Below are 24,289 nucleotides of genomic sequence, written 5' to 3'. Positions count from 1 at the left end.
ACCAAAGTGGACCCTCCACTGCCTGTGGGAGTGTAAACTAATACAGCCATTATGGAAATTGGTATAGAGGTTCTAAAAGAGAAGGTTGTCTTCCATGTGACCTAATTATACCATTCCTGGATATTTCCCCAAAGAACTCCAATACAACGTATCACAGAGATATTCGCACAGTAATATTTATTGCAGCAGTGGGTTACAATAGTTCAGATGGAGCCAACCTAGATTTCCGGCAACATAGAGACAACAGGGGAATAGAGAAGAAAAATCTGGTGTATTTGTACAATGGAATTTTTTTACCCATAAAGAAGTGTGAAGTTAGATCATTTTAGGAAAGTGTATGTAACTGGAGATAATCATATTAAGTGAATTAAAGCAGTCTCATAAAAAAAGTTTTTGAGAATCATGTGTGGTGGTAATGTGTTCCCCAAAATATTGTGTACCTTAATAAACTTATCTGGGGTCAGAGAACAGAAAAGCCACTAGTTAGGCAGTGATAGCACACGCCTTTAATCCTAGCATTCCAGAGGCAGAAATCTCTCTGGATCTCTGAGAGTTCAAGGCCACATTAGAAACAGCCAAGCATGGTGACTCACGCCTTTAATCCCAGAAAGCCAGCCTTTAATCCCAGAGAGTGGTGGTAGAAAGCAGAAAGATATATAAGGCGTGAGGACCAGAAACTAGAAGCATTTGGCTGGTTAAGCATTCAGGCTTTTAAGCATCAATTCAGCTGAGACCCATTCCGGATGAGGATTCAGAGGCCTCCAGTCTGAGGAGACAAGATCAGCTGAGGAACCAGCGAGGTGAGATAGCTGTGGCTTGTTCTGTCTCTCTGATCTACCAGCATTCACCCCAATAACTGGCCTCGGGTTTGATTTTATTAATAGGAACTTTTAAGATTCCTGCTACAATCATGGTTCCTAGGTTTTCTGTAGATAGGGGAAATTATAAATGTATGTATGACATAAATATAAAAGTGAAACTAGACTGTTGGGAGATAATGGGACTAACAGGAGAGAGTGTAGGTGAAAAAGGAAGGCCATGGTAGAATGTTACTGAGGGAGCATGCTCAACATAAAGTATCTACTTGTATGAAAATGATCTTATGTAACAAACATTATACCGTATACAATGGAAAGTTTAAAACATAGGAAATTTAAAAATGAAAATGCAGTTAATAAAAAAGTGTTAAAATTTTAAAACATAGTAATCAATGGCTAATGCATATATTGACTATTTCAAATGCAATTTGTAGGGGCTCAGGTAACGAACATGAGGAGTAAATAAGATAAGTGTATGATTAACTTGTGAATTAAAAGACCTGTTTGAATGATGCTAGTATTTGGATAGTCCTGTTGTACTGATTAATCACTCTTGTATACCAAAATATTTTTGCACTTATTTATTTAGTTACTTAGTGTGTGTGCATGTGTGTGTGTGTGTGTGTGTGTGTGTGTATGTGTTCACATGCATTTTGGGGCATGCACGTGGTGATCAGAGGAAAAAGTTTTCTTTTTCCCCCATGTGAGTTCTGGGATCAGATTCAGTTCACCAGTCTTGGCAGCAGGTCCCTTTGTCTACTGATCCATTTTGCCAGCTCCCATATCTCTTTCTGTTTTTTAAAATTAGGCTATTGGGAAATACATTGTCAATACTTAGTTTCATCTGTAGTTACATTATTAGTATATCCCTCCGTATTGTTACAGATGCTGAATTTGGGGAGCTTTAACATACAACTCTTTTCATACATGTAAACGCCTCATAATAAAGCTCTGAGAAGGTGCTTTGTTAGTGAGATAAGGGGCAGAACTTCCTAAGGAACAGGTTGCTCATCTAACTTTTAAATCATTACAGTTTTCATGAGGTAAAACATTTGCTGTATTTGGTTTTCCTGATTTTTAGAAAAAGAACAGGACGATGCATGATGCTGTCTGTGGTGTTGTGTACTCTAGAGCAGTGCATCTAAGGACAAGACCACAGAATTAAGAGCCCAGATGTCTGCATTTAAACCTCAGCTCTACAGAGTACTGTGCCTGGGGCTTAAACATGCTTTTCTTAGCTTCAGTTTCCTTGGCAGAATGGGTATAATGTGAGCTGTGTGCATAAGGCAGTTGGGACCTGACACCTGGTATCTCTGTGTGTATTTTGCTCATCCTAGTACCCAGGAAGCTTGGGCAAAAGTGTGGAGAGTTTGAGGCCAGCCTGGGCTACAGCATAGGATTGTCTCAAAAAGGAAAGCAATACCTTGTGTATAGTGAGTGTCAGTAACAGACAGTGCTGAACTAGACGCTCATCTTACGGTGGATTTGTCCAGTTTTTAATTTCAGAGCACTTGTTGTTAGCATAATTTACATGTCTGCTGTGTTATTGTTGTGGGTCAGCAGAACACGTGCCAAACACACAGGAGTAGGCAGGAAATAGAAAATAACTTTTTCTCATGATTTAAAATTTATCTCTTACTCTTGAATATGTATTTTTTTTATTTTCTAGATTTGTTTAACTTCTGAGGAAAAAACAAAAAAACAAAAACAAAAACCCAACAAGCTAACTGAGTGGTCAGTAGCAGCTCAATGGACCCGGCCCTGGAGAGTAGTGAGTTTGTGAACAGAGTGTGGGTCCAGTGTGAGAATGAAGGCTGCTTGAAATGGAGGATGCTGTCTGCTGAGGCTGCAGCCAGGGTGGAGCACAATGAACCCTGGTACTGCTTCATGAACACTGACTCCAGCTACAACAGCTGCTCGGTTTCTGAGGAGGATTTTCCTGCAGAGTCTCAGTTCCTGGAAAGCGGGTATAAGATCGTCTATTCACAGCTTCCTCTTGGAAGCCTGGTGTTGGTAAAATTACAGAATTGGCCAAGGTAAGGGATTTAGTTAGTATCTATTACTTATAAATTAACCACTACTTAACTACTGATTTCTTTAATTCTTTATTACGTTACTTATTTTCATGTGTCTTTGTGGGTCTGTATGCATGAGTGAGTGAGTGAGTGAGTGTGTGTGTGTGTGTGTGTGTGTGTGTGTGTGTGTGTCCGTGTCCCAGTAAATCAAATTCCAAGAGACTCACACTTGTTAGGCTAACATTACTGCTGAGCTATATGATCAGCCTTGTGCTTTGCATTTGCCTATTTCTAACTTTCCCCCCAGAATTACTCATGTTTTTACAAAATAGACTTCCGTGTTTAGAGCGCCTTGGGTTCACAAAAATTGGGTGTAAGTACAATTTCCACATACCTTCTGTCCACTCAGAATTCAGTCTCTCTCCCAGTTACACCCCACACTATGTGATTTGTTGTAATTAGTGAACTTACCTTGACACATCCTAGTTACCTCCAGAGTTCATAGTGTACCTGAGGGTTCACTCCAGGTTTACACTCTGTGTTTTGACAGGTGTAATCTCCAGAGTCAGTTCTTCCTCCACCATGTGGGGCCTGGGGATGGAGCTCATGTCATCAAGCTTGTTGGCAAGTGCCTTTGCCTGCTGAGCTGTCCCAGTGGTTCTTAGCTGCCAGTCTGATACCATCTTTGTCATCTGAGTTGTGTTCATTCCTCTGCTTCCTTAAGTGAGCGTTAGGTAATTGAATTCATCTCTTATTTTTTCATCTTAAAGCTACAAAATCTCTTCCAAGAACCGTGATAAACATTGTATTCTATTAATCTTAAAATAGTTGCCAATTTTTCATTGAAATGGGTTGTTTATAAGTGCTTTTCTAAATGTCAAACATTTGAGGATATTAATTATTCCATAGATGCTAAAAATATTTTTCATTAAATTTATGTAGATTTATTATATTTCAGAGTTTTGTATTATGGGTCAAAATTTTTCAAATATATACTATGTGTTTTGAGTATACAAGACTTAGAATTCAGTTAAACTTTCTCAACTTAAAGGCAGTTACACTGTCCCATCATATGGGTTTGGGTTTTTACTTCATGATTCTGTAACTTAGGTAATCCTTTCTGCCTTTGGTATTTCTTTTTCTTGAACTTTTTTCATCTTTTTAGCCCTTTAAAAATATAAATATTTTTTTCTACATATTTTATTTTTCTGAAGGTATCAGTTGTTTCTTATTCCTTCTAATTTATCATTCATTTTTGAAGTTTTAAAAGGTTTTCATTTTAAGTTTTTCAAATCCTTAATCATTCATTTTAAATGTTTTTCTAGTTCACATGTGTACATTGTATTCACACTATTTTCTTTAATTCTGTTAGGGCAACTTGAAATCTTGATTACAATCTTATTCTCTCAAAACCATTCCTCTGTGGCAAGCTTTCATCTTTTGGTATTTTGTCTCGTACTATTTTTACCATACTAACTTAGTATTAGTTTCTTCTGTGATCCATGGGAATGGAGGAGGCTGGGGAAGTAAGTGATTTGCTGTGTGGTCTGACTGACCTGGGCTCAGAGCTCTCAGTCCCACTTAGCAGCAAGCCTCAGGCCTGGAGGCCAAGCAGTCCCAGCTAACAGAGGTGTCTGTGCCTCACCACAGAGGGAGAGGCCCCCAAACACTGCTCTCCACAGTTGCAGCTCCTTGCTGCCTAAACCTCTCGGTTTCTTAGGGTACTTCTTGTGGACATCTCCCACCAGACTCATGGCAGAGTGTCCCTAGGGTCCCTAACTTGTGACTGCTCCTTGTTTTCAGTGACTACCTACTACTCCCAGACAAGGGATCTCTTCTCCAGTGGTGCCTGGCTACTGTCCTCCAGGATGTGACAAGCGAAGCAGTGGGTGTCCTCTGCCTGGCTGCTGGAGAGCAGAGGGGACACCAAGGACTGGCTCCTACTGTTGTGTGCGCTGGTTTGTTTCGCCATGCTTTACAGCTGTTCTGGCACCTCTGTCGGAACTATCAGTGTCCCTTTTCTCTATTAGCCCAGTTCTGTGCTCCTAGGAGTCCCATAGGGGAAGACTAATCTGGCAACAAAACAAGTTCCTCTGCTCTTCTTATCGATCCTGTCATCTTTGACGTGACTTTTCTCCCAGCAGTCCATTGTCTGTTGGTTTTATCAGAGTTAAGGGTGTTCTTGGAAATGATCCCTCTTAGGTTTCATGTTCCCAGGGATCCTCAGTGCTCCAGCGTGTTCAGACTTGCTTGTTGCCCTGCTGCAGTTTAGCCTGTTGCTATCAGTTCAGCCTGCTGGACTCGCCCATGAAGCTTGCTACCATTTTGAAGTTCTCATTCTCCAATTTGTCTGATGAGCTCTGTGCTTTTCCCACCCACCCTTCTTTTCTCTCACAAACACCAATCTTGCTAGGTCTCCTAGGGAGTTGTAGTTACTGATCCTGTTTTGGTGCATATACAGTAGCCAATCACTAAGCTTCATCATGGCTGCTATATGGCAAGTATAGTGCTGCTGCTGCTGCTGTATTTACTCTACCTGTGTTTATGAAGAAATTGTACAGGATTCTGAGTGTGTATCACCACAATACAACCCTTTCAGAATCGTTTATTATTTTTGTAAACTTTTACATTACAAAACTCAAGTATATTAACTTATTGTCTTGTTCTCTGTGAAGACCATAAGGAATCAACCTTAAAAGAGAGGCTATGACAGGCCTCTTCTGATATGCACATGTGTGTAATAGACCTTCAAGTCAATATGTAGATTTAGGTTCTTGCTTTGTCACTATTTTGTGATGAATTATGAACCCTAAACATTCATATGTTGAATGCTGCCATAAATTCTGAAACATCAAAATGTGACCATATTTGGATATAGGACCCTTAAAGAAGTGATTAATTACAAATGAGACCCATTAGGGAATGCCTTAATTCTATTTATCTGGTATTCTTGTAAGACAGGGTGTGGGCATGCACATGGAAAACAGAAAGACTGAAAATACAGTAGAAAGGGGGCATCTGCCAGCCTTGGAAAGAGACCAGAAGAAACAAACTGTTCATATTCAGTCTTGGATTACTAGCCTATAAAAGCTGCAGAAAGTAAATTTCTCTTGCTTCTTCCATCAAGCCTGTGATATTTCATTGTAACAGCCCTAACAAACTCATATGCACTTACTGCCTTTACAAATTTGTGACCTCTGTGCCTTTTTTTTTTTTAAATGAGGGCTTTTCTGGGATTCAAAATGACAACATTGTAAATAGTATTATTCCCTCCCATATTATAGTTAACATGAACATTAATTGGCTACATAAGATCCAATATTTTAGGGGACATGTAATATGAGCATTTACTGAAATTATCACAAAGGGATTTATAGTTCTCCATCTCTAAAGCAAACATTTTGAAAGCACAGTAAAAAATGCATTTTGAAAGCAATTTCCAAATGGGAAATTTGAAGTTTTAATAACTGTAACTCAAGAAATGAATTTGCTTTATCAATCAATATATCTGAAAAACAGAAAATTTCACTAGGAATTAGTAACTAAGGCAAAGAACTTAAAATTTATACAAAAATGTTTTAATCCAGTCCCTAAATTATCTTTAATTTGTGATTACTGTCATCGACATGCCTGAAAAACAGCTGCATCTCTCCTTCTTCAGAGAGTAGAATACATTTGACTGTGCATCATTTATGTTCCTCTTTATAAGCTAAGCTGAGCACAAATTTTAATTTCAAATTAAGAAACTGAAATCTACTTGCATTATTTATTCAGTGGCACAAATGTATAGAATGATGATAACAATATATTTAATAATTATAATAGTAAAATGTAAAGATAAAATTAACCCAATAAGGAACAGTCAAAAATCTGACCTTAATTAAGCAATACTCTAGACCCTGAAGTACAAAGACAGCTGCTACCTGCAGAGGTGCTTACAGCGGAGTACTCACTGGGTAGATTGTGTTAACCTATGGCTTTATAGGCAGTTCTTAAGGCTGGAGACTCCATCTTGCCAGCATCCAGAATATCTGTTGTTCAAATGAGTTGATTCAAGAATGTTAAAGAGAAACTGATGCAGGATCTAGAAGTGCTTATTTATTTATTTTTTAAATAAAAGCAAACAGTTCTCAGGAGAGTAGTACTTGTCTATTGGTCTCATAGTCAGTTTTCTCCCACATTCTGGTACACCACATACTTAGGAACCTCTAAAAGGCACACACAGAGCCTCTTGCTAAATACAGGGAGATATTTCTAAATCATTCTTCTTTTCAGCTGCACCAGTTATTCTACATATACGTAGTCATATTAGCTTCTCTGGTTGCCATAACAAAACAGCACACATTAGCTGGCTTACACAATGCAGATGTGCTTTCCACAGGCTCCAAGTCCTGAGATGGAGGTATCCCATGGACAGTTTCTTTCTCCTTGACTTACGAATGCTGCTTTCTTGCCATGTCCTCACATGCTCTTCCCTCCGCATGTCTCTGTCCTGATCTCTTTTCATGATTCAGGTTGTCTGTCTATAGAGCCTGTCCTAATGAGCTCAGTTTTAACTGAGTTACTTCTTGTTGTTTTGAGACAGGCTCCCATGTTGTTCAACTCACCTTGGACTCTGATCCTCCTCCCCCTTACCTCCTGAGTGCAAGGAGTACATATATACTGCACCATGTCCAGCTTTCTTGGTTATTTCTTTAAAGGCCCTTTCTCTGAATACAGTCACCTTCTGAGATACTGGAAAATAGGTTTTTAACATCTAAATTTGTCATGACACAGCTCAGCCTTATGATGATGACAGACTTCTAATTTCTCAAAACAAAAATGTATAAATCACACATTTATTTGAACTTTATAACACGTTAGGAACCATAGCAAGAACTAGATGCTTTCAGAAAGCTGGCCACTTGGTAGAAGGCAGAGTGAGAACATGAGTTTCTTCACTTGACTGCTAGTAACTCTCCCACTTTACAGAGCTGCTGACGGCCCAGAGCTGGACAAGTGGACAATTTTCAGTGTTACAGTGCTAGATGTGCACAATCTAGATCTTGAGCTGTAAACCTTTGTCAGATTTCTACCATGATTCTTTATCACGGGATCCTCACTTTATTTTCTGTCTTTCTTTCTTGGTTTAATGCCAGAGTGGCAGGGCAGATGTTGGAATGTTGGTAAAATATTTAAAACTTAATTAGAATAGGGCATGCTGGTACAACTGTAATCCTAGCACTCTGGAGAATGAGTCAGGAGGATCATTTGAGACCAGAGGGGGAAACAAATTTTTGCTATGGATAAAATATGGATTGGATTCTTAACATAGCATTTCAAGCTAACAATTTACATTTTACCACTTGAATACAAAATAATCATTTGAATTTCAGAGGTGTAGTTTTCTAAGATAGTCAGTTCATATAAGGTAATATATAAAATGTGTAAGAAAATGTCAATTTAATACACAGGATAAATAGGACACACAGCAATAATTAGCATGCTTTATCTGAAGGCAAAAAGTAGCCTTTCTGAGATACACATCTACTTCCTGTTAAATACTGAGAAAATGCAGTACTTGAAAATTTCAGTTTTCTTAGTCAGTGCTAAATTTGCTTGTTTGTTTGAGATAGGATCTCACTATGTAGCCAGGCTAGCTTAGAAGTAGACATAGACCAGGCTAGCCTCAACCTCACAGAGATCCGCCTGCCTCTGCCTTGTGAGTGCTGGGATTAGAGGCCTGTGCCACCACTCCCTGCCTAACTTTGTTTTCATTTATATTCATAGTCAGGAAATTTTAAGATGATTGTTTCAGCTTCCTTTTGATATGGAATTGAATAAATAAAGTGAGTAGAGCAGGTGTGGGTTTTCTCACATCAGCAGTTTTCAGGACTTGCTGTCTAATTTCCCATTTGGACTCCAGATGGGGTATTGTTTTCAGCCTTTGCTTAGCAGTGTTGTCCTGGCCTTGAACTTCTGGCTGCTGATGCAGAGAAGAAAAATCAGGGGCTGGAGAGATGGCTTAGCAATTAAGAGTACATAGTGCTTTTGTACCTACACACACACACACACACACACACACACACACACACACACACACACACACCCTATAGTTAAAAAGCAATGATTAAAAGAAATCAAAATTAGATAGAAAGTAGAAAAATAGAAAGCTATAGACATGGGAACTGAGTGTCCAAAGGGAAAAATGAGCTCTGTAGAGATTTCTGTCCCAATAAACATTACATTTAAATTTTACTTTATGTGTGGGTATTTTGTCTCTGTACCACTTGTGTGCCTGGTGCCTGCAGAAGCCATGAGAGAGGACATTGGAACCTCTGGAACTGGAGTTCCAACAGATGGCTGTGAGCTGCCATGTGGGTACTGAGAATTGAACCCAGATCCTCTAGAAGAACAGCCAGTGCTTGTAACTACTGAGACATCTCTCTAGCTCCTAAACGTATCTTTAAAGATCTTTTAAAATAAAATTTTACTTAGAGTTCTGAATTTTTTTTAGCAAAGTATTGACTTGTCAACTGAGCAGATCGAGGGGAGGAACAGTTTAGAATGCTGGAGCTAAAGTTCTGCCTTTTCTTCCTCTACAGTGTTAACACTGTTGGAGCAGTGAGCTGTTTTTCTGCCTGTCACCTGTTAATCTATCTGTTATCTATTTGCCTATAGCTATGTATCTATCATCTATTTATAATCTATTGCCTATCATTTATCTTTAGGCTATCATTGCTTTATAACTCTGTCATTTATTATCTAAAATTTATCATTTACCTATAAGCTATCATCTATGTCTATCTGGCATATCATCTATCTGTTCGTCACTTATCTACCTATCACCTATCTGTTATCTATGTATCTCTCATCTGTCTATAATATCTAATCTGTCTGTCTATCTATCTGTCTATCTATCATCTATCTATCTATCTAATCTCTCTATCTATCATCTATCTATCTATTTATCATCTATCTTATCTATCTATCTATCATCTATCTATCTATCTATCTATCTATCTATCTATCTTATCTATCTATCTATCATCTATCTATCTTATCTATCAATCTATCTATCTTATCTATCTATCTATCTATCTATCTATCTATCTATCTATCTATCTATCGTCTATCATCCATCCACATAGCTTTCTCTCACTTTGGCAGACGCTGTGTCAGTGGTTAGTATTTTGGTAGCTCATCATTTTTTGTGTCTAGCATTAATTCAATTCTACAGAAAATTTAATGTATCTTTTCTCCCTTTTTTTGCCTGTCAGTTGTGTTCAAATGTTTCATATGGATTCTGGGTATCATTTCTTTTAGAATTCTTTTTCATCTTATCTGTGACTGTATCAAAACATTTTATTGCTACAAAGATGCAATTTATTACTTGTTTATTATCCTTGAAAGGTGTAAGTAGGAATAAATTTATGTTGTAGAAGTTGTTAAAATTCAAAGAAATAAGTTCAATATTTGATTGTGACACATGTGTCAATGAGTTACTTTTTTTTTTTTTTTAAAGGAATGAAACTTATTTTAACTTTTTTTTTGAAAGTTGGCCAGGAATACTTTGTCCTGATCCTTTCAAAGGGAAATATGTGACCTATGACCAGGATGGAAATGTTGAAAAGTATCACATAGAATTTCTGGGTGACCCCCACTCAACAGCATGGATAAGTGCAACATTTGTTGGACATTACAGTCTCACATTAAAGGTAGGTACAGTGACATAAAAACTTTATTCTTTTTGCAGTTTCTCTTACTTCTTGTAAATTTTTTATCTCAGATTTTAAAATGTAGTTACATTTGGACTTATAAAAACAAAACAATGCATAGTATGCTTTTAAATTGAAATATGATATTTTTCAAAGCAATTGTGGATACAAAATAGCCATGAGAGTTTAAAGCTTTTCCAATGGCAATGTAGTAAAATCAACTAAGGAATGCACTTTTTAAATGATTTTTTTAGATTGTCATTTTTTAAATTCTTCTGAGACGAAGTTTCTGCATCAGTCACAGGAAATTAATTATGGAGTACAATAAGCTTTTCATATTTCAAACTGATTATTCCATTACATTAACTCCTTTGGTGTCTTTGTACTCTTTTTAAACTTTAATTTGCATACTACAATTAATTTATAGATTGGATTCTCAGGCTAGGGATGAGAGGTACCCATTCCCAAGGAGTAGACATAGTGCACACAAGCCAGCTAAGCTATCTGGGCTTAAGCCCAACACTGAAGTGTTTTATCTACAAACCATGCTATCATTAAAAACCTGATAAAAAGCAGGAGTCATAAATATGGATAACTTTAACTCACTTTTGATTTTTTCAGTAGTGAGAAGGATATATTCAGGTCTATACCTCAATATATATGTAGATAAATCATGTAATCAATCTCAGTAAAATTAAATCTGTGGTAATTTGAGATTGTTTTAAATGAGTTTTACTTTATCTTTGGCATATGTAGCATTTTTGTACAATTCAGTTGGAAAGCAGAAAGAAACTGAGTGTAAATCTGTAATTATGACAGACCACCACATGGACCTACTTCATGTTAGTTAACCAACCACCTCACTATGAAGCCCCTTCTCGGCTCTCTGCTTTTGGGTGTACTTCTAGACAGATCTGCTGGTAACCGTAGACAAAAGTGAGGACTGTGTCTTCCTTGTCCTCTCCTTCCTTGTAAAGTGTGGGGACACCTAGCTACCCATAAAAATAGCTGCAGATGCTAGTGTTTAACAGTGTGGCAGTAAGACTAAGGCATTTCTAAAATGCTATATTTAATTGTAAGCACAAAAGTCAAAGTGTATTGTAAGTTATCGGAATACACACTATCTTCAGTGTTGAATTTTTGTAAGGATTAATTTACTATCAATTCTTTGGGCTAGGGAAAAGTCTGATAGAGAAGATAGCCAAATCTTCTGGAATCAAGAGCTGTATGTTTTTGTTTTTAACCTATTAAAGGCTTCAGCAGAAATCCTTGTACAAAGATCAGGAATTCAGAACTGCAAATGCAAATTGACAATGCAAGGACTGAGGATGAGGAAGTGAGGCTGGGAAGGGTGGCTGCTTCCCTTCTTCCTTTCCAAGTCCCCAGCTGGCGATCTGTGTGGATGACTTGCTGGATACCCACAGGCTCTCGGCTCTTTCCTTGACTGTCATTCAGGCTCCACTTCTGCCCTTAGCTCTCCTATCCCCACCTTCTTCTTCACCTGAACCTTTGAGATAGAATGAGGATGCCTTTGTGGGTCTCTTTCATTTCCAAAATCAAGTTCCTCAAATTCAGCTGTTATATGCCAAACTCTTCTACTGGGCCCAGATTCCCACTCTAGGTTATCTAAAGATTTATGCTCACTAGAAAGGGGAAACTGAGGGATGACAAAGGCCTTATTGTTTCAGTTGCTTAGGAAATAATGCAAGATCGACTTAGGAAAGGCTGATAAGCAAAGTAGAAAAAAGGTCCCAAAACAATGCATATGAGAAATTGGTTGAAAATGATTAACTTCAAACAAGGAATAAGTGACATTTTCTAGTATTTTGGAGACATAGATGATACTGACCCCAACTTACAATGCTATTGCCACAGTCTCCCCGGGATTTAATGTGTGGTGATCCACTCTGTCCAACAGCTCCTAGATAATGAAGTGCTAACTCTACATTGTGCTACCTTGATTCTGAAATAATGGATGATAGACAATACAGGCTTTCTTAAAATTCCTTCTAGGGCGTGGGGAAGAGGGATCTAAATTATACAAGGTGTTTGATCAGATTTTTTTCTGACACCAGGTGAAGGATTCTAGCCATAGATTGTTCTGTCTATAGCTGGCAAAATCTTATTTCATAGCTTGGTTCAACAGATAATTAAATATTTTAGAATCTCCATTAACTATGGACTATATTTTTTGTAGTACCTATATAACATGAGGTAGAAATAAATTTGTCTTGAAAGGCAGTCTTATATGCATTTATCAGAAAATGAAACTTTTTGTTTTATATAATGAAAAATAATTCTCCCTTTCAGTTCATTCATGTTTGTTTACGGGTCTGCTGACTTAATTTAATTGCTGAGCTCACAGAAATACTCAGTTGCTGCACTGCCTCTACATACAAGTGGAAGGCTTTCCTTACCAATAATTATTACACTTATTGATACTTTGAGGTATACTCCAAAAAGAGCTAAAGGCAACGTAGAGTTAGCATCTCAAGATATTGGAGCTCCAGGACAACCATAAAACATTAAATCCCTGAGAAATTTGGGCAACAAAATTGTAAATTGGTGTCCATATCATCTCTAAAGTACTGGAAAATGTCACCATCCCTAGTTTAGACTGTAGACTTATAATTTCTACCAGTGTATTCATATATTCTTCATTAGTAGCTGTACAGACATCTACAATCCATTCCTCCCATGTTAAAGAACACTTCCTTCTCTTAAGGGTTCGGGAAAAAGATTCTGAGATGATGGACTGGGAGACATTAAGGTTCTGTTTTTATCTAGACAGTAACCACAATGGTAGATCTGTCCAGTATAACTAGTTTGATCTCTGGCATATAGTAAAGATTTGTGACTTCCAAGAAAAGCTTGGTCTATATAGAGTTAATTTTAGTTAGCTTGTGGTTTTAGTGAAGTAGCAGCTACCTATCCCTGCATCAGGCAGCTGTTACACAGTTCCTGGAGAAACTTACACAGCCCTCAATAAAGCAATAAATCCACGGGAATCTGTTTTAAGAAGTATTAGGGAAATTTATTAAGGTAAATTGAGGAAATACACTCACGAATACAGAACAGAGTAGACAGCTGGAGTAGTCCTCTGATCTGACCAGGAACAAATCCACTTTACAGGCAGGAGCAGGGAGAAGGGGCATGTGACCATTCTCCGTCTCCTTTTGAGAGGTCATGTACAAAGGAAGGAAGCACCACCTCCTTCGGGCTGTATCCCAAGGTCATGGGAATAGCAAATACTACTATGTTTCCCCTTTTTGTCTAGTAAAGAAGGTTCTAAACTTAATGCAAACTATATACAATAAAAATGATTATCAAGTATTTTCCAGGAAAAACAAAGGGTAATATTATAAACAAAAATGGAACTACCACCAACAGGAATAACATCAAACAAGAAAGAAATGCTAAATGTCCCGAAATGTCCAGAACATAGGTAAATGTCAAATTACTGAGATTACTTTAATTGTTGTCCTATCTTGAAGATTCTAACTCTAGTACTAATATGTTCTATCTTAGATACAAGAAGATTGTAACTGTAACTATCTAGTCTTCAACTCCATCAAAGACTTGAGAAGGAAAATAATGCCTGGAAAAACAGAAAATGCAAGCAAGCAATTTCTGAAATTCTTGCGAGAATAGACAGAGAGAGCTGGCAGCCTGGATAGTCACTTAAAGTTTCTCAGCATTGTAGGGGCATCCAATTTGGCTACAGGCCTAGAATATCTGACAGACAATTTTCAGAAGCAGAAATTTTGAAAGACCATCTGACCTTGTCTTGGCAGAATTCAGTAGTTGCTTTTCCTTGTGTCCTGCTTGTCCTGAAAGGACAATGTTCATCTGTAAGCAGTAAAGGCAAGGGCAGTTATTTGTCCAGCAGGCCAATTTAGAACAAGAAGGAAACAAACTCCAAACAGAAATGTCTAGAAGCCCAACATTCTCTCAGGATCAGATCCATGCTGCCAGGAGCAATCATATTTCATGTCAACAGAATTCTAAGTTATCAAAACATTTAAATGTCATATTCTCTAGGTCTATGAAGTTTTGAAGATTACCTGTCCATGTGACCTATGTTTCTTTAAATCTGGACAACTTAACTAACATAACTAGAGAAATGACAAGCATGAGTGACAATAGCTCTGTAAGTCTTCTCTACCTAAATAACCTAAGGACCAAGGCTTTACATTAACAAGGTAAACAGTCTGTAAGCAGATGTACTGTATAAGGGCAATGACCTTAAAATTGTGACAATACACAAAATATCTTAAACAAAGGTAGAAATGTATAATGCAATATGCAATGACAACAATATCCTTAATATGTATCAATATGCAAAATATCCTAAACACAGATAGAACATACATATAGTATGATTAATATTACATTTGTATCAATATATAAAATATTTCAAACAGGAGTAAGAATATGTGTACAATACAATAAATATAGTTTTGTATTTATATCAATATACAAATTAATCTTAAATAGGAATATAGGAATAATTTACATTTGTATCAAATATATAAGAGTCCATATCAGTGTAAATTATCCAAGACTGATAGTTTGCTAAGTCAGTTTACTAGTCCATACAATAATCTACCTTAATATCCTATACCTATCTATTCCTCCCCCTTTTTTTTCTAAAGGAGAATACTGAGTCTAAATTTTATTGCTCCATCCCAACTCTATAACCATCCATCCATAACCCTGAGAAAAATTAAACTTTGAGAGAGGGGGCATAGTTTTCTTAGAATTACTTCCTGCTGTTTAGGGGGTGACAGTGTCTCTGTGGTGCTGTGGGATGTTCTGTATAGCAAATATGTTGCTCTGATTGGTTAGTAAATAAAACACTGATTGGCCAGTAGTCAGGCAGGAGGAAGTATAGGCGGGACAAAGAGGAGAAGAATTCTGGGAAGTAGAAGGCTGAGTCAGAGACATTGCCAGCTGGCACCATGACAAGCTGCATGTGAAGATGCCGGTAAGCCACGAGCCACATGGCAAGGTATAGATTTATAGAAATGGATTAATTTAAGATATAAGAACAGTTAGCAAGAAGCCTGCCACGGCCATACAGTTTGTAAGCAATATAAGTCTCTGTGTTTACTTGGTCGGGTCTGAGCGGCTGTGGGACTGGCGGGTGACAGAGATTTGTCCTGACTATGGGCCAGGCAGGAAAACTCTAGCTACACTGTGGGGTCCTGTAAGAAGGGTGAGAAAGATTTGTGGGCACAGGAAATCTTTTGACTACATCTCAAGGTCAGCTGACCAAAAAGGCCCTGTTCCTCAGCACTGGGGACGTTTACTCTTCAGCGTTGTCTATGATCACAAGGTTGCATACAACAAAGATGATGGCAATTGAGGTTGCTCCCCTTCCATTTGCAATCTCTTTTCTCCTTAGCTGAAGTGGCTCCCAATGTGGTAAGAGATCAAGACACTTTGTTCCTCACCTTGAGAACCTACCTTTCCCCTCTCTTTTTAGGGGCCTGACATTAAAGATAAGAATGCTGAGATTCTAGACAGCAACTGTACATACAGGGAAGTTAGAAAATGACTGTGTATGCTGAATGGCACACTTGGGCTGAGAAGGCCTGCAGTTAAATGGAAAGCTAACTTTAAAAAAATAATTTATTTTTATTTTATGTGCATTGGTGTCTTGCCTACATGTATGTCTGTGTGAAGGTGTCAGATCCCCTGGAATTGAAGTTACAGACAGTTGTGAGCTACCATGTGGGTGCTGGAAATTGAACCAGAGTCTTCTGGAAGAGCAGCCAGTGCTTTTAACTGCTGAGTTGTCTCTCCAGCCTGGAAGGCTAATTTTTGGGAGAAAGCCTGTTATAACGGTGCTTAGATTCATGTACTCACTGCTTCCTAAAAGAAATTAGCAGACAAATTAGTGAAGGAAATGAATTTATAGTCTGGCCAAACTAGGGAGAGAGATTTCTAGTTTCTCTTCTCCTCTTACGTAAGTGTTATAGTTTTATAAAAGACAAAATAAAAGCCAGGAAATATGTATGTGTTAATTTAAGTTGTCAGAACCCAGAGCATGTGAACTTGCTTTCTGGAACGTAGGTCCATCCTCTGGCTGACACCAGGGCTTCAATCTTTTATCACTTCCTCCAGCATGGTTCCATTGTTTCCACAGTCTGATAGCAGAGGGAGGGACACAAGCATCTCTCTTGTTAATATATCCTCCCTTGATAGCTATTGTAAGTCTACAGCTACCACAACTGAAACCAGACAGACAGAAGCCAACTTCTGACGAAAAGAGAAGATCTGGTTCCTAGAGTTACTGCATCGTTGTTCTTAGATGTCTAGTTTTTTTTTTTTTTAAACAAGTCAATCTTTTCCTGAAGGGGTGACCTTTTATGTATAATATTCAAATATACTAACACATGAAAGATAACATCACTTTGTTTATGGATGCATTTAATGTCCCTTGCCCTTCCCAACTTTCAAAACATAATAGTGTAGCTGGAGTTTTCTCTTGTCCTGCCTGGCCCACAGTCAGGACAAATCTCTTTCACCCGCCAGTCTCTCACCCACTCAGACCCAACCAAGTAAATACACAGAGACTTATATTGCTTAAAAACTGTATGGCCATGTGGCTCAGGTTTCTTGCTATCTGTTCTTATATCTTAAATTAACCCATTTCTATTCATCTATACCTTGCCACATGGCTTGTGGCTCATCAGCACCTTCACATGTTGCTTGTCATGGTGGCTGGCAGCGTCTCCTTTCAGCCTTCCTGTTTCCACAGTTCTCTTTTCTGCTTGTCCTGCCTGTACTTCCTGCCTGGCTGCTGGCCAATCAGCATTTTATTTATCCAGAGCAATATCCATGCATAATAGTATACAAAATATAAAATATTTTAAATATTATAAAAATCACAAGAAGAAAATAGATTGTATGAAAATATTTTTATCTGAGTTCTCCCTCATGTTTAGAGGCAACTTAATTTGTTTTGAGTTCATAACTGTTGGGGGTGGGTAGGATCATGCTTTGCCTAAGACTATTCTGTCCTGGAGGAGCTTAAATAAAACACAGTAGTTGCAGAAAAGGACGAGTGTCATGGAGAGTGTGTGATTCCACTCTCTGACTGCAGCAAGGAACAGAGTTGGTAGAAGCCAACACTGCCCTCAATGAGGATAAGTAGGTTGAACAGCCTTAATGGACAATGAAATAGGAAATAAAAGCAGGCATGGGATACACCTGAAAACAATGCCACGTTGTAAGGTCCTGTGACTCTATATAAACATCTTCTGTGCCTCACCAACACCCCTTGAGGCCATATTATGTTTTCTGACCAAATATACTGTGGAGCATTGCTGTAGAACCCATGTTCTAACTTCTGCCACTTGCCCAGGTGAGCAGATGATTTATGTAGCAAATCACAGTACTTGGATGGTAGCAGTTGCATGGTGAGTATGACAAAAGCACTGATCCACACCATAATGAAGATGCTCACATGACCAGTGCATGTGGTAATACTGGGTACCCTTCACAAAACACAGCAGGAGAAATGCAGCGTAGTAGGCACTGAAGAGGGAGTTGAAGAGAACTTCCTTGATTCTGTGGTTGAAATCTGCTTTCAAACATTCTACCTCATTGTAAGGTAGAATGTATCAGGAGATAGGGGACAGCTGTGGGTGGGGAATAGGCATAGCATTATTAAACTGTTCTTTTAGAGACTCCAGCAATAAGGAGAGGAAATCTTTGGATGTGGCCAAACTGCCCACACTGGAAGCACCTTTTTCTACTGCCTGATGCTGAACCACATAGTCTGTGAGAAGGAGATGGGTTCTACTATCTTGGTGGAAACAGCAGAGAGGAACATAAACACCAAATGGATAGCCAAGGAAGAGGAGATTGAGGACTGAATGGCTTCAGAAGAGATTAACCAGGGTCCAGCAAAGCACCCATCCACACAGACTAAGTGGCACCGAGCAGGCAAGTATCAGAGCTGTGTTGTGAATCATAGATGCTGTCTTTAAAAATGACTGGTCTTTCTCAGGTAGGGATCCTTTCTCTGAAATGAGGGCCGGTACGAGTCTCCTGACAATCATTGCTGTGATGAATGCTGCCAGGTGATAATCAATGAGATGAAAATTCAGTGAAGTACAAGATGCAGGATGATTGAATGGATACCACCACACAGTCTTCTAGATGGTGATGTACTGAATGAACAGAACAATCAGCAGGTAGATGAAGAAAAGAAACTCAAAGAACAGGCTCTAATCTACTGGTTAGTCAGGAATTTGGCAATGACAAACAGGACCTGGGGTGGTTAAGGCTGTGATAGATGGGACTGGAAGGCCAATAGAACTATCATTGCTGTTTCTCAAGCCTGTTCCATCGCCACAGCCACCACCAACGAGTCTGTATAGAAGGTAAAGCTGACTGGCTTAGCTGCTGCTGACTAGGATCTCTCCTTCTACTGGGCATGTCCAGGAACCAGTTAGTTTCCGGTGCCACCTGCAGTTGCAAACCAGGCTAATGGTTGTCAACTTATTTCAACTGCATGGGACAGGCCAGCCATGGAGCAGGATCCTTGGGAAGAGGTGGTGGCTTTACAGACCCGACCCCAGGCACCTGAACTCTCTTCCTCATTTGAAGCACTCCAAAACAGTTGCCAGGTCACAGACAAGACACCACTGGAGAGTCTAAAAATCGTGTCGGATCTCTAGGTTACCAGACCCAGACTGGGAGTCTGTGCCAGAGCTGGAGCTAAAGCCAGAATCAGAGCTTGTCTCCATCATTGCCTCCATTGCCCAGGAGCTTGATGTCCAGTTTTCAATGAAAATTCTTAAGACTGTAAAGAAATAGGGAACTATGGCCCATTTAAAGAGAAATAATCAACAAAAAGTACTCCAAGAAAGACCTGATGACAGACACAAGAGATAGGCTATAAAGCAACTGCCTTGAAGATGCTTACAGAACTAAAGGAAGGTATTGAGTCTATGAAATGTCATATAGATAGGTATATGGTAATATCAATAAGGAGATAGAAAATCAAGAAGCAAACACAAAAATCTCTCTTGGTAGCTTTCTCTCTCTCTGTCTCTCTTTCTCTGTGTGTACATGTGTGTTTGTGCATATGCAGATGTACATGATGGGGTTGATTGAACCCTCAGCCTCAAGCTTGCTGGCAAAGTATTCTACCAGTGAGTAATGCCTTCTGTTCATAAAAGGAAATACTGGAGCAGACAAGTTCAGTAACCAAATGAAACATTTTTATTCACATTTTTATGTGCATAAGAGAATAATTGACTTAAAGAATAATTTGTTTACACTGTAGATTAAAATAAAAAAGTAATTTTAATACCTTCAAGAATTGAAAGGGTTGGGGTGAACCTTTAAAGGAGTGAAGCTTTTGTGTATTGCCAAAGATAGGCTGTTGTAAATTCAAATTTGGTGTTCAGGACTCAGAATTTTTAAATTATTTGTATTTTATATTTATGAGTGTTTTGTCCACATGTATGTAAGTGCACAGTCTGGGTACCTTGTGCCCACGGAGGCCAGAAGAGGGTCCTGGAAACCCTGGAACTAGAGTTAAGGATGGTTGTGAGCTGCCATCTGGGTATTGGGAACTGAACCCAGGTTCTCTGGAAAAGCCTCAAGTGTTCTTAGCCTCTGAGCCATTTCTCCAGCTCCCACAATTCAGGGTTTAAATATACTTTCCATGTTACTCACAAAGAAAACAGCTAAAAAGATAATAGCAAGGGTGGATGGCCTGGCAGTCTGCATCCTCATCCTGTGTGATGTTGTTTACCACTTGCTGAGGTTTGTCTTATCTGTGTTTATAGGGAACATTTGCCAGAATTAGTCATTATATCCAAGGAGGATTTATCCCAGAATGCAATGATGTATCCACATATGACAGTCATCAGGGCAGTGTACAATATTAACAGGATGAAGAAGAAACATAATTTTAACTGATGCAGAAAACTATTAGGCAAGATTCCACACCCTTTGTGATAAAAACACTCAACAATTAGGAGTAGAAGGAGACTGCCTCCACATAGTTAAGTCATTTATGAAAACAATGTGGTAAGCATCATGCTCCCTGATGAGACTGAAGGCTGTTCCTGCAAAGGCAGGAGCAGGAGGCTGGTGTCCTCTCTTACCCATTCTAGTTAACCTGATCTTCCACAGGAAAGAAAGAATGAACATCCAAACTGGAAAGGAACAGGGAAATCATCTCTGTTCAAAGAGAGTATGAAATTAATACAGTTTTTCCATGAGACACACACACACACACACACACACACACACACACACACACACACACACACTAGAAATAACAATGACGCCATGCAGTGGTGGCATATGCCTTTAATCCCAGCACTTGGGAGGCAGAGGCAGGCGGATCTCTGTGAGTTCGAGGTCAGCCTGGTCTACAAAGTGAGTTCCAGGAAAGGCACAAAGCTACACAGAGAAACCCTGTCTTGAAAAAACCAAAAAAAAAAAAAAAAAAAAAAAAAGAAAAAAGAAAGAAAGAAAGAAAGAGTGGATTAAGCAAAGTATTGGACACAAATTCAACTTCCAAATGTCAGTTACATTTCTATACACTAACTATAAACAACCTGAAAGGGAAATCATTAAACCAATTCTATTTAATTATGTATGTGTGTGCACACCTATGTGTGGGTAGATGAAAATGATTCCAGTATCTTAAAGGCCAGAAGAGGGCATAAGATCCCCTGAAGTTGAAGTTACAGGAAGTTGTAAGCCACCCAGTAGAGGTTCTGGGAACAAAACTCAGGTTCCTTTGCAAGAATAGCAAGTGCTTGTAACCCCTGAGACATCTCTTCAGCCCCTGAAAATTTTAAAATATTATTTTTATTACTTTTATTTGTGGTATGTGTGAGTGTGAGCATCCACAGAAGCCAGAAGAGTATGTAGATCCCTTGGGTATGGGAACTGAGCTCACAGCTCTCTTTTTTTGTGGTAGTGACTGGTTATGTTAGTGGTGTTGCTTTGCCATCTCCTTGGCCAGGATCCTGCCTGACTACATTAAACTAAAGCTCCCTATCAACACATAACGGACAGCTCAGTGCACAAAAGATAAAGGTATTTATAGTGTCAAGTTCCCAGGGTTACTATAAGAGATTCACCAGTAATAGTACTGCTTCCCAAAGGCCATTCCTGTATTCTCTTCAGAATTTGGATGAATGACTCATCGTTTGCTTCTAATTTCCCTGTCTATAAACATAGCTTGTTACTCCATAGTAATTTATCAAGTAAGAATTGTATAAATGAAACTACCAAAATGATTGGAGCACTAAATATAGCTTGTTCTGTGACCTGCTCTCCCACAAGTGTTCTGATGGCAACATGTGCTATGATAATTCCAATAAGGAGAGAGAAAGAGGAGTGGGGGAGAGTAGGAGGGAAGGAGGGAGAGAGAGGTGGGGGGAGACTATGTCTACAGAAGGAATGGTACATCCATTTTCTTTTTCTTTTTCTTTTTTTTGTTTTTTTTGTTTTTTTGTTTTTCAAGACAGGGTTTCTCTGTGTAGTTTTGGGCCTGTCCTGGATCTCACTCTGTAGACCAGGCTGGCCTCAAACTCACAGAGATCCGCCTGGCTCTGCCTCCTGAGTGCTGGGATTAAAGGTGTATGCCACTACTGCCCAGCGGTACATCCATTTTGTACATGCAGTCTTTCAACAACCATAGACAGCCTCACTGCTTGACATACTTGATCTATAGAGCTGAGGTTCAGACTGTGTCTACAGGGCCAGCCAAGTGCTAAATGACAGTGTAGATATGTCTGAATCAAACTCCCATTCTTCTCTTTGTGCATCCCATCAATTCACACATGTTCAAGCAGTGGTTGGCTTTATTGCTGAATATTTGGTCACATTTGCCCTACAATGGGGAAAATGTTCACGTTTTCATTTCAGTGTACATGTTGAATGATGGGAGTACTTGGCCAACTCATTCTTCTTCCCTTGCTGCTCAGTGTTCTTCTTTGGAGGACTAGAGTAAACAGTGAAGCTAACCACTAACCATCAAGCCCAAAGCACTTGACTCAACAGTCAAACCTTACCGATCCCAGGTCCTCATCAGTGAAATAGAGATTTATGATAGGACTGTCCTGGGTTAGACATCTCATCACTGTGACAAAAATTCTGATTTAAATAGTTTGCTTCATGGTTTCAGACCACAGTTTTCTCTCTGTTGATTCTGGGCCCATAATGAGGCAGAACATCATGATGGCAGAAGTATGTAACAGACTAGTCTCACAGAGGACGAGAAACACAGAGAGAATGCTTTTGCTTTTTACTCCCCCCCGACGTCTCCCCCCATCTGAGTTCCTAGCCTATGGGGTAATGTTATTCATGTTCAGAGTGGATCTTCTCCATTAGTTACTCCCTTCTGGAATGCCTTCAGAGTTAGAATTGTGCTTCATTAATCTCTTCGGTGCATGTTGGGACAATTGAGTAGACAATAAAGACTGACTCACAAAGTAGTGGTGGGGATAAACTGAGATAGTATGTAAAGCATTTAGCATAGAACTTGGTCCTCTAGTAGACCCTCAGTAAATGTTATCTGTTCCTTTAATGTCAAGTTAAATGTGAAGTTAAGTTGCACAGTCTTTCCATAGAACCTGTATGTATGGAGGAAGTTCTAAAGAGACAGAAGGAACAATTAGGTGGAGAATACCCTTTATTAGAAATGGAGAGAAATAGAGCTAATGATTTTCTTTGAGGACATAGCTGCAGCACATTCCTACTGTAGTGTAGACAGGAGTGCTAGGAACTGTTGAAACCAGGAGGTAAATCAGAACCTTCATAGTCTGATTCCATGATGAATGAAGGGTGCCACCATCAGCAATGCCTCAACGACATTGGGACTTGTTTGATGGATTTTGTAAGGGGACAAGAACTACTGTCACTCACATTCTTTGTGATTGAGAGAAGCTACTTTCCTTTTCTCTATATATTCAGTTTTGCTGATTCACTCCTATTTATATGTGCTGAGTCTGCTGAATGAGTAAATTCTCTTTATCTCCTATGAATTTAGATAGCTGTGAACTTGTACTGCATTAAAAGTTCAAATCCAAGCAATGTGAGCAACTTTGTTTAGAAAGTTTATAAAGTATGAAACAGATAGCCACCCCTCCCAATATAATAAGGCTCACTAAATTGCCCTCAGAATTATAACCCCATATGGGTAAAGTGAAGCTGCCTTTCAGCGAGTCTTCCAGGGGGTTTCTTAGAGTAGGGAAGAGTTGTGAAACTAACTGATTGAGACATTCTTTCATTAGGTGTGGTGATACTTTATTTGTACTAAAATGTGATTTTATTTGTATGTTAATAAACAAAGTTGCCTGGGGGTCAGAGCTAACAGCAAGCCATAGCAGAAGCCAGGCGGTGGTGGTGCACACCTTTAATCCAGATCACATGACAGACAGATCTCTGTGTGTTCAAGGATACAGCCAGCATGGAGACACATGCCTTTAATCTCAGTACCTACCATAGAAGACCTGGAGGTCTGTATAGACAGGCAGTGATGAGGAGGTCATGTAGTTGGGTTTACAACCAATGAGAAAGCAGAACAGAAAGTCAATAAAAAGACAGACACACAGGAAGTAGGTCTCTTGCTGAGGGAAAGGACAGCAGTGGCAGGAAGGGTAAGAAGGCGGTTTTAAGTCTCAGCTCTCAGATACTGCTCTGACTTCTTGGGCTTTTAACTCTGTATTTGGCTCGGTGTTTTTTATTTAATAAGACTGTTCATCTACAATTA

General features: G+C 39.0%; 1 protein-coding gene and 1 pseudogene across 2 annotated transcripts in view; one reads left to right on the top strand and one right to left on the bottom strand.

Annotated features, from left to right (window-relative positions):
• The first annotated feature begins 2,491 nt into the window (after nt 1–2,491).
• Nucleotides 2,492–24,289, top strand: part of Zcwpw2 (zinc finger CW-type and PWWP domain containing 2) — a 99,167-nt gene continuing 77,369 nt past the window's right edge. For both annotated transcript variants that reach the window (XM_028858068.2, XM_028858067.2), the window contains exons 1-2: nt 2,492–2,854; nt 10,371–10,530. In XM_028858068.2, the coding sequence (XP_028713901.1) occupies nt 2,568–2,854; nt 10,371–10,530 (447 nt within the window). In that variant the 5' untranslated portion in view covers nt 2,492–2,567. The remainder of the gene's footprint in view (nt 2,855–10,370; nt 10,531–24,289) is intronic.
• LOC114683741 lies at nt 17,491–19,107 on the bottom strand (annotated as a pseudogene).

This window comes from Peromyscus leucopus, chromosome 7 (assembly GCF_004664715.2).
Source record: "Peromyscus leucopus breed LL Stock chromosome 7, UCI_PerLeu_2.1, whole genome shotgun sequence".
NCBI classification, from domain to species: domain Eukaryota; kingdom Metazoa; phylum Chordata; class Mammalia; order Rodentia; family Cricetidae; genus Peromyscus; species Peromyscus leucopus.
Note: the sequence above shows the minus strand (reverse complement) of the source record. Positions and strands in the feature narration are given on the sequence as shown.